The sequence below is a fragment of the Taeniopygia guttata genome, chromosome 25 (genome assembly GCF_048771995.1).
Source record: "Taeniopygia guttata chromosome 25, bTaeGut7.mat, whole genome shotgun sequence".
Taxonomy (NCBI): Eukaryota; Metazoa; Chordata; class Aves; order Passeriformes; family Estrildidae; genus Taeniopygia; species Taeniopygia guttata.
Window position 1 is genome coordinate 12,501 of NC_133050.1, and position 10,316 is coordinate 22,816.

General features: G+C 62.2%; 1 protein-coding gene across 1 annotated transcript; it reads left to right on the forward strand.

The window, feature by feature from the left end:
- Window positions 1-1,739: 1,739 nt before the first annotated feature.
- Window positions 1,740-9,022, forward strand: LOC121468930 (potassium-transporting ATPase alpha chain 1-like). The gene is made up of 8 exons (XM_072918326.1): window positions 1,740-1,877; window positions 3,334-3,420; window positions 3,821-3,880; window positions 5,842-6,201; window positions 6,726-6,839; window positions 7,658-7,774; window positions 8,392-8,535; window positions 9,008-9,022. Exons 1-8 carry the CDS (start codon window positions 1,866-1,868, stop codon window positions 9,020-9,022), a joined length of 909 nt encoding a protein of 302 aa, XP_072774427.1. The 5' UTR covers window positions 1,740-1,865.
- Window positions 9,023-10,316: the final 1,294 nt, after the last annotated feature.

The window sequence follows — 10,316 nt, forward strand, 5'->3', positions numbered from 1 at the left end:
TAAAATTTTCAACTCGCAATTTCGCCCCAAAATTCCCAATTTTCTTCCTCTCAAATTCCCGGATTTTGCCGCCAAACATTCCCGTTTATTCCCCACCCAAAACCCCAAATTTTACCCCCAAAATTCCCAAATTTCCCACCCAAATCTTCCCGTCTACACCTCCAAAATTCCCAATTTTCCCCCCAAAATCCCCAATTTTTTCCCCCAAAAATTCTGAATTTTTTCTCCCCCAAAATGTCCCAATTTCCCCCCAAAATTCCCCAATTCCCCCCCAAATTTCCCAATTTCCCCCCAAATTCCCCAATTCCTCCACAAATTCCCTAATTTCCCCCCAAATCCCCCAATTTCACCCCCAAACATTCCCAAATTTTCCCTCCCAAATTCCCAATTTTTTCCCCCAAACCTTCCCATTTATTCCCCCAAAATACCCATTTTTCCCCAAAAAAATTCCCAATTTCCCCCCCCAAAATTCCCAAATTCCCCCCCAAAATCACCAAATTTTCCCCCCCAAATTTTCCCCTCACGAATCGCTCATCAAAGGCTCATTGATCACTATTAATTAACCACTAATTAACCATTAATTAATCATTAATTACCCGTTAATTAATCATTGACCAGCGGCACAAAAGGAACGGGGGGGGGGGAGCCGCCCCTCCCCCACCGCGATAAGGCCCCTCCTGATAAGGGGGGGAGGGGGGGAGGGGCTACAGCGAGGACGGGAGACCTCTCCCCCCCCCAGGTGTGACCCTCAGGTGTCCCCCAGGTACCCCCAGGTGTCCCCTCCCCCCCCAGGTGTGACCCCCAGGTGTCCCCAGGTGTCCCCTCCCCCCTCAGGTGTGTCTCCCAGGTGTGCCCAGGTGTCCCTTCCCCCCCCAGGTGTCCCCAGGTGTGCCCAGGTACCCCCAGGTGTCCCCTCCCCCCTCTCAGGTGTCCCCTCATGTGTGCCCAGGTGTCCCCTCCCCCCTCTCAGGTGTCCCCCAGGTGTGTCCAGGTACCCCCAGGTGTCCCCCAGGTGTCCCTTCCCCCCCCAGGTGTGACCCTCAGGTGTCCCCAGGTGTGCCCAGGTACCCCCAAGTGTCCCCTCCCCACTCTCAGGTGTCACCCCAGGTGTGCCCCAGGTGTGCCCAGGTGTGCCCAGGTGTCCCCTCCCCCCTCAGGTGTGACCCCCAGGTGTCCCCCAGGGGTGCCCAGGTACCCCCAGGTGTCCCCCAGGTGTGCCCAGGTGTGCCCAGGTGTGCCCAGGTGTCCCCTCCCCACTCTCAGGTGTCCCCCAGGTGTCCCCTCCCCCCCCAGGTGTCCCCCAGGTACCCCCAGGTGTCCCTTCTCCCCTCTCTGGTGTCCCCCAGGTGTCCCCTCCCCCCTCAGGTGAGACCCTCAGGTGTCCCCTCCCCCCTCAGGTGTGACCCTCAGGTGTCCCCACCCCGCTCAGGTGTCCCCCAGGTGTGTCCAGGTGTCCCCTCCTCCTCAGGTGTCCCCCAGGTGTCCCCTCCCCCCTCAGGTGTGTCGCCCAGGTGTCCCCCAGGTGTGTCCAGGTGTGCCCAGGTGTCCCCTCCCCCTCCAGGTGTCCCCTCCTCCCCTGGAGTCCCCCCCCAGGTGTCCCCCAGTGTCCTCACCCCTCCCCCAGGTGTACCCAGGTGTCCCCTCCTCCTCAGGTGTTCCCCAGGTGTGTCCAGGTACCCCCAAGTGTCCCTCAGGTGTCCCCCCCTCTCAGGTGTGTCCCCCAGGTGTGCCTTTCCCCCTCTCAGGTGTCCCCCAGGTGTCCCCGCCCCTCCCCCAGGTGTGCCCAGGTGGGGTCACCTTGGGGCGGCTCCGCGGGGCTTTAAAAGGGACCGGGAGGGACCGGGAGAGACCCGAGAGACGGAGCCATGGGCAAAGAGGTGAGAGGGACAGGGGAGAGGGAGAGATGGGGAGGGAGAGATGGGGAGGGAGGAAGGAGAGGGGGAGAGGGGGAGGATAGAGGGGAGATGGAGGGATGGAAGGGGGGAGGAGATGTGGAGGAGGAGGAGGGAGAGGGGAGAGGGAGGGAGGAAGAAGAGGGATGGGAGGGATGGAGGAAGGAGGGGGAGAGGGAGGGAGGAGGATTGAGGGGAGATGGAGAGATGGGGGAGGGAGGGAGGAGTGAGGGGAGAGAGGGACGGGAGGAGGAGGAGAAGAGAGAGAGGAAGGAGTGGAGGGAGGAAGAAGAGAGATGGAGGGAGAGGGAGGAGGATTGAGGGGAGATGGAGGGAGAGATGGGGGAGGGAGGGAGAAATGGACGGAGAGGAGGAGGAGAGATGGAGGGAATGGAGAGAGGGAGGAAGAAGAGGGATGGGGGGGATGGAGGAAGGAGAGATGGGAGAGGGAGAGAGGGATGGAGGGAGGAGAGGGGGAGGGAGAAGGACGGAGAGGAGGAGGAGGAGGAGAGAGGGAGGAAGAAGAGGGAGGGAAGGAAAGGAGGAAGGATGGGGAGAGGGAGAGGAAGGGACGGGTGAGAGGAGAGGGAGGAAGAAGAGGGATGAGGGGATGGAGGAAGGAGGGAGGGAGGGAGATGAGGAGGAGGAGGAGAGATGGAGGGAATGGGGAGAGGGAGGAAGGCCGGGGTGGGAGGAGAGAGGGAGGGAGGGAGGGAGGAGGATAGAGGGGAGAGAGGGACAGGAGGAGGATAGAGGGGAGAGAGGGAGGAAGAAGAGGGATGGAGGGGGAGGGAGGAGGATTGAGGGGAGATGGAGGAGGGGAGAGGGAGAGAGGGATGGGGGAAATGGAGGGGGAGGGAGCGGAAGGGAGGGGGGAGGAAGGAGAGGAGGAGGAGGATAGAGGGGAGAGAGGGACGAGAGGAGGAGGAGGAGAGAGGGAACGAGAGAGAGAGGGGGGAGGAATAGAAGGGGAGGAGGAGGAGGAGGAGAGATGGAGGGAATGGGGAGAGGGAGGAAGAAGAGGGATGGGGGGATGGAGGAAGGAGAGATGGGGAGGGAGAGGGGGATGGAGGGACGGGAGGGGGAGGGAGAAGAGGGAGAGAAGGAGGGGGAGGAGAGAGGGAGAGAGGAAGAAGAGGGATGGAGGGAGAGGAAGGCAGGGAGGGAAGGAGAGGGGGAAGGATGGGGAGAGGGAAAGGAAGGGAGGGAGGAAGAAGAGGGACATGGGGATGGAGGAAGGAGAGATGGGAGGGAGGAAGGAGGATTGAGGGGAGATGGAGGGAGAGATGGGGAGGGAGAGAGAAATGGAGGGAGAGGAGGAGGAGGAGGAGGAGGAGAGAGGGGGAGGAAGGCCGGGGAGAGGGGCGGGAGAGGGGCGGAGGAGGATGGGGGGAGATGGCGAGGCCACGCCCCCTGACCCCGCCCCCGCCCCTCCCCCCAGAGTTTGGAGCTGCGCCCCTCCCCCCGGGGGTGGGGCCGGCGCAAGGAGCGGCAGCGGCTGGAGGAGATGAAGCAGGAGCTGGAACTGGTGCGGACTGGTTTGTACTGGTTTGGACTGGTTTGGGGGGTGGGGGACTGGTCTGGACTGGTTTGGGACTGGTTTGGGGGTGGGGGACTGGTTTGGACTGGTTTATACTGGGAGGGACTGGGAGGGAACTGGGGTTACTGGTCTGGACTGGTTTGTACTGGTTTAGGGAGTGGGTTACTGGTTTGGACTGGTTTATACTGGGAGGGGACTGGGGTTACTGGTCTGGACTGGTTTGTACTGGTTTGGGGGGTGGGGGACTGGTTTGGACTGGTTTATACTGGTCCGTACTGGTTTATACTGGTCCGTACTGGTTTATACTGGTCCGTACTGGTTTATACTGGTCCGTACTGGTTTATACTGGTCCGTACTGGTCCATACTGGTCTGTACTGGTGCCCGCAGGACGATCACAAACTGGACGTGAAGGAGCTCGAGATCAAATATGGCACCAGCGCCACCAAGGTGAGAGTGACCCCTGACCCCTGGGTGACCTCTGACCCCTGAGTGACCAATGAGTGACCACTGAGTGACCACTGAGTGACCCTAAGTGACCCTGAGTGACCCTGAGTGACCCCGAGTGACCCCTGAGTGACCCCTGAGTGACCCTGAGTGACCCTGAGTGACCAATGAGCGACCCTAAGTGACCCTGAGTGACCCTGAGTGACCCTGAGTGACCCCTGAGTGACCCTGAGTGACCACTGAGTGACCACTGAGTGACCCTGAGTGACCAATGAGTGACCAGTGAGTGACCCCTGAGTGACCCTGAGTGACCAATGAGTGACCCTGACTGACCCCTGACCACTGAGTGACCACTGACTGACCACTGACCCCTGAGTGACCACTAACTGACCACTCCCCTCTCCCCCCAGGGCCTGTCCGAGGCAGAAGCGGCCGCGCGGCTGTGCCGGGACGGTCCCAATGACCCCTGAGTGACCATTGACTGACCCTGAGTGACCACTGACCCCTGAGTGACCCCTGACTGACCACTCCCCTCTCCCCCCAGGGCCTGTCGGAGGCAGAGGCGGCCGCGCGGCTGTGCCAGGACGGTCCCAATGACCACTGACTGACCATTGACTGACCCCTGAGTGACCACTGACCCCTGAGTGACCCCTGGCTCTCCCCCCAGGGCCTGTCCGAGGCGGAGGTGGCTGAGTGGCTGTGTTGGGACGGTCCCAATGACCACTGAGTGACCCCTGACTGACCCCTGACCACTGACTGACCTCTGAGTGACCCCTGACCCCTGAGTGACCACTGAGTGACCCTGAGTGACCCCTGACTGACCCCTGACTGACCACTGAGTGACCCCTGAGTGACCGCTCTGTCTCCCCGCAGGGCCTGTCCGAGGCAGAAGCGGCCACGCAGCTGTGCCGGGATGGTCCCAATGACCACTGAGTGATCACTGACTGACCATTGACCACTGAGTGACCACTGACCCCTGACTGACCACTGAGTTATCACTGACCACTGAGTGACCCCTGAGTGACCACTCCCCTGTCCCGCAGGGCCTGTCCGAGGCGGAGGCGGCCGCGCGGCTGCAGCGGTACGGTCCCAATGACCCCTGACTGACCCCTGACTGACCACTGACCCCTGACTGACCCCTGGCTGTCCCCCCAGGGCCTGTCCGAGGCGGAGGCGGCCGCGCGGCTGCAGCGGGATGGGCCCAATGACCACTGAGTGACCACTGACCCCTGACTGACCACTCCCCTGTCCCCCAGGGCCTGTCTGAGGCAGAGGCGGCCGCGCGGCTGCAGTGGGACAGTCCCAATGACCACTGAGTGACCACTGACCCCCGAGTGACCACTGAGTGACCACTCTCCTGTCCTGCAGGGCCTGTCCGAGGTGGAGGCGGCCGCGCGGGTGTGCCGGGACGGTCCCAATGACCCCTGAGTGACCCCTAACTGTCTCCTGAGTGACCACTGACCCCTGACTGTCTCCTGAGTGACCACTGACCACTGACTGACCACTGAGTGACCACTGACCACTGACTGACCCCTGAGTGACCAGTGACCACTGACTGACCCCTGACTGACCCCTGACCCCTCACTGACCACTGAGTGACCACTCCCCTCTCCCGCAGGGCCTGTCTGAGGTGGAGGTGGCTGAGTGGCTGTGTTGGGACGGTCCCAATGACCCCTGACCCCCGAGTGACCCCTGACTGACCCCTGGCTCTCCCCCAGGGCCTGTCCGAGGCGGAGGCGGCCGCGCGGCGGCTGCGGGACGGGCCCAATGACCACTGACTGACCACTGACTGTCTCCTGAGTGACCACTGACCCCTGAGTGACCACTGACTGACCACTCTCCTGTCCTGCAGGGCCTGTCCGAGGCGGAGGCGGCCGCGCGGCTGCAGTGGGACAGTCCCAATGACCACTGAGTGACCACTGACCCCCGAATGACCACTCACTGACCACTCCCCTGTCCCCCAGGGCCTGTCCGAGGCGGAGGCGGCCGCGCGGCTGCAGCGGGACGGGCCGAACGCGCTGCGGCCGCCGCGGGGCACGCCGGGCTGCGTGCGCTTCGGCCAGCAGCTGGCCGGGGGGCTGCAGTGCCTCATATGGGTGGCAGCCGCGATCTGCCTGATCGCCTACGGCGTGCAGCGCGGGCAGGGCGACTGCGGCAGCTCGGACAACGTGAGTGACACACCTGGGCACAGGTACAGCACACCTGGGCACACCTGGGCACACCTGGGGGCAGTTATAGCACACCTGGGCACACACACACCCACCATCTGCCTGATCGCCTACGGCGTGCAGCGCGGGCAGGGCGACCGCGGCAGCTCCGACAACGTGAGTGTCACCTGAGGACAGGTACAGCACACCTGGGCACACCTGGGGTACACCTGGGGTACACCTGGGCACACACACAGCCACCATCTGCCTGATCGCCTACGGCGTGCAGCGTGGCCAGGGCGACCGCGGCAGCTCCGACAATGTGAGTGACACACCTGAGATACACCTGGGGGCAGTTATAGCACACCTGGGCACACCTGAGATACACCTGGGATACACCTGGGCACACCTGGGGGCACCTGAGATACACCTGGGATACACCTGGGATACACCTGGGCACACCTGGGATACACCTGGGATACACCTGGGCACACCTGGGGGCACCTGGGTACACCTGGGGGCAGGTATAGCACACCTGGGGGCAGTTCTAGCACACCTGGGCACACCTGGGCACACCTGAGATACACCTGGGATACACCTGGGCACACCTGGGGGCAGGTATAACACAGCTGGGGGCAGTTCTAGCACACCTGGGCACACCTGGGCACGGCCGGGCGCTCACCTGGCTCACCTGTGCCCAGCTGTACCTGGCCGTGGCCCTCATCGCCGTCGTGGTGGTCACCGGCTGCTTCGGCTACTACCAGGAGTTCAAGAGCACCAACATCATCGCCAGCTTCCGCAACCTGGTCCCGCAGGTGAGGCACCTGGGCACACCTGGGGGCACCTGGGCACACCTGGGCACACCTGGGGGCACCTGGGCACACCTGGGGGCGGGTACAGCACAGCTGGGCGCACCTGGGCACACCTGGGCACACCTGGGGGCGGGTACACCACACCTGGGCACACCTGGGCACACCTGGGGGCAGGTACAGCACACCTGGGGGCACCTGGGCACACCTGGGCACCCACCTGGGGCCTCATTTACATACCTGGAGTGCCAGCCAGACACCTGGGGGGGCCTTACCTGTGTGCCTGGAGCCTCATTTGCATACCTGAGGCTTCCTTCTGTCACCTGGGGGCCCTCATTTGCATACCTGAGTCCCCAGTCTCTCCCCTGGGGGCCCTGATTTGCATGCCAGGGCCCTCATTTGCATACCTGAGTTCACATTCTCTCCCCTGGGGTGCCACCTGCACACCTGGGGGGCCTCATTTGCATGCCAGGGCCCTGATTTGCATACCTGAGTTCTCATTCTCTCACCTGGGATGCCACCTGCACACCTGGGGGGCCTCATTTGCATGCGGGGCCCTGATTTGCATACCTGAGTCCCCAGTCTCTCCCCTGGGGGCCCTGATTTGCATGCCAGGGCCCTGATTTGCATACCTGAGTTCTCATTCTCTCACCTGGGGTGCCACCTGCACACCTGGGGGGCCTCATTTGCATACCTGGAGCCTCATTCTCTCACCTGGGGGCCCTGATTTGCATACCTGAGCTCACATTCTCTCCCCTGGGGAGCCACCTGCACACCTGGGGGGCCTGATTTGCATGCGGGGCCCTGATTTGCATACCTGGCAGCAAGCCACGGTGGTGTGGGCGGGGCAGACGCTGCTCGTCCTGGGCGACCTGGTGGAGATCAAAGGCGGCGACCGAGTCCCGGTCGACATCCGCGTGCTGGCGGCGCAGGGCTGCAAGGTGGGCGCACCTGGGGCACCTGGGAACACACCTGGGACACCTGGGAGAGACAGAAACACACCTGGGGGCATCTGGGGGCAGCTGGGAACACACCTCGGAGGGATAGAAACACACCTGGGGCACCTGGGGGCACCTGGGCACACACCTGGGGGCAGCTGGGTACACCTGGGAGGGATAGAAACACACCTGGGCGCACCTGGGCACACACCTGGGAGGGATAGAAACACACCTGGGCACACCTGGGCGCACCTGGGAACACCTGGGGGCACCTGGGGCACATGGGGGCACCTGGGGGCAGCTGGGCGCACCTGGGCACACCTGGGCACACCTGGGGGCACCTGGGAATACACCTGGGGAGAGCTAAGGGAGAGATGGGGGCACCTGGGCACACCTGGGCACACCTGGGAACACACCTGGGCACACCTGGGCGCACACCTGGGCACACCTGGGGGCACCTGGGGCACCTGGGAACACACCTGGGAGGGATAGAAACACACCTGGGGCACCTGGGAACACACCTGGTGACAGCTGGGCACACCTGGGGGCAGCTGGGAACACACCTGGGGGCACCTGGGGGTACCTGGGAACACAGCTGGGCACACCTGGGCGCACACCAGGTGGACAACTCCTCGCTGACCAGGGAGTCAGAGCCGCAGACGCGCTCACCTGAGTGCACCCATGAGTCCCACCTGGAGATGCGCAACATCGCCTTCTTCTCCACCATGTGCCTGGAAGGTGAGCGCACCTGCGGGCACCTGGGGGCACCTGGGCGCACCTGGGGGCACCTGGGGGCACCTGGGGACAGCTGGGGGACACCTGGGTACATCTGGGGGCACCTGGGCGCACCTGGGGGGGGTCTGAGTCCCACCCAGGTCCCATCTGGGTCCCACCTGGGCACACCTGGAGGGTCTGTGTCCCACCTGGGTCCCATGTGGGCACACCTGTGTCCCACCTGAGTACACCTGGGGGGGTCAGAGTCCCACCTGAGCACACCTGGGTCCCACCTGAGCACACCTGGGGGGGGTCAGAGTCCCACATGGGCCCCACCTGGGCACACCTGGGTCCCACCTGGGGGTCTGTGTCCCTCCCAGGTCCCACCTGGGTCCCACCTGGTCACAACTGGGGGGTCTGTGTCCCACTTGGGTCCCACCTGGGCACACCTGGGCACACCTGGAGGCACCTGGAGACATTTGGTTGGTGGAGGTGTTGAGGTTGTTATGGGTTCTACCAAAGGTTCTGGGGGTTTGAGGGGTCTGCACAAGTCTGCGTCTCTAGCGGACTGCATCATAGCGAAAAGCTTTTCCAGCGTCTCTCGAAGGGAGAAAGCTTGCCAGCACAGTGCACGCATCCCGCCCTTGCCCAGACACATATATTTGCTGAACACTCCCAAAACACTGCTCTTTCCTAGGCAAGCTTCAAACTGCTGCAAGACATCCATGCTCTCTGTTTTGTGGTGTCCTGCTCGTTGTAGAAGAGTGCACAGCTCCACCTGACATTCAGTGCACAGCGAAGTCAACTGCAAAAAACCAGCAGCTGCTCACTCCCAAACACAAGGCGCTGTCTATGTCCTTTCTTCCCGAGCAATTCAGCACAGCCCTTCTTCTCTGCAGCTGCCATCGAGATCTCTGCAACTCGTAAACTCAGGGTACGAACAAGAATACTCCAGATTCGTCTGCATCAGGACCAAGTCAAAACGCAGGAAAGTCGTCCTGGAGCACCTGCCAGAAGCATGCCAGCGGTGAATTGAAAGGGCTGGCAGCTGCAGCCACCGTCTTCTAGCAGTGCCAAGGCTGCGCACACAAGCCGGTTTCGTTCTTCGCCTCTCAGAAGCCAACGGCTATCCCCGTCTGCTGGAGGCGAAGAAGCGGCTACGAGGTGCACCGCTGACGTGAACCGCACTTGTAGGCTGCAAAGCGCCGCTTCGGCAGAAAGAAGCCGGCAACCGATGCTTTCCCTGCGGACAGCTGCGGAGAGCCGAAGACTACGTCTCTAGAGGACTGCATCATAGCGAAAAGCTTTTCCAGCGTGTCTCGCAAAGAGAGAGCTTGCCAGCACAGTGCACGCATCCCGCCCTTGCCCAGAAACATGGATTTGCTGAACACTCCAAAAACACAACTCTTTCTTAGGCACGCTTCAAACTGCTGTCAGCCATCTGTGCTCTCTGTTTTCTGCTGTCCTGCTCGTTGTAGAAGAGTGCACAGCTCCACCTGACATTCAGTGCACAGCGAAGTCAATTGCAAAAAACCAGCAGCTGCTCACTCCCAAACACAAGGCGATGTCTATGTCCTTGCTTCTCGAGCAACTCAGCGCAGCCCTTCTTCTCTGCATCTCGTAAACTCAGGGTACGAACAAGAATTCTCCAGATTCGTCTGCATCAGGACCAAGTCAAAACGCAGGAAAGTCGTCCTGGAGCACCTGCCAGAAGCATCCCAGAGGTGAACTGAAAGGGCTGGCAGCTGCAACGACCGTCCTCTAGCAGTGCCAAGGCTGCGCACACAAGCCGGTTTCGTTCTTCGCCTCTCAGAAGCCAACCGCTCTCCCC

Bases quoted from the DNA above. Each gene is read 5' to 3' on its own strand.
- LOC121468930 (XM_072918326.1), top strand. The intron at 6,202-6,725 runs GTGAGTGTCACC...ACCTGTGCCCAG, and splicing joins ACCGCGGCAGCTCCGACAAC to CTGTACCTGGCCGTGGCCCT. The intron at 7,775-8,391 runs GTGGGCGCACCT...GGCGCACACCAG, and splicing joins TGGCGGCGCAGGGCTGCAAG to GTGGACAACTCCTCGCTGAC.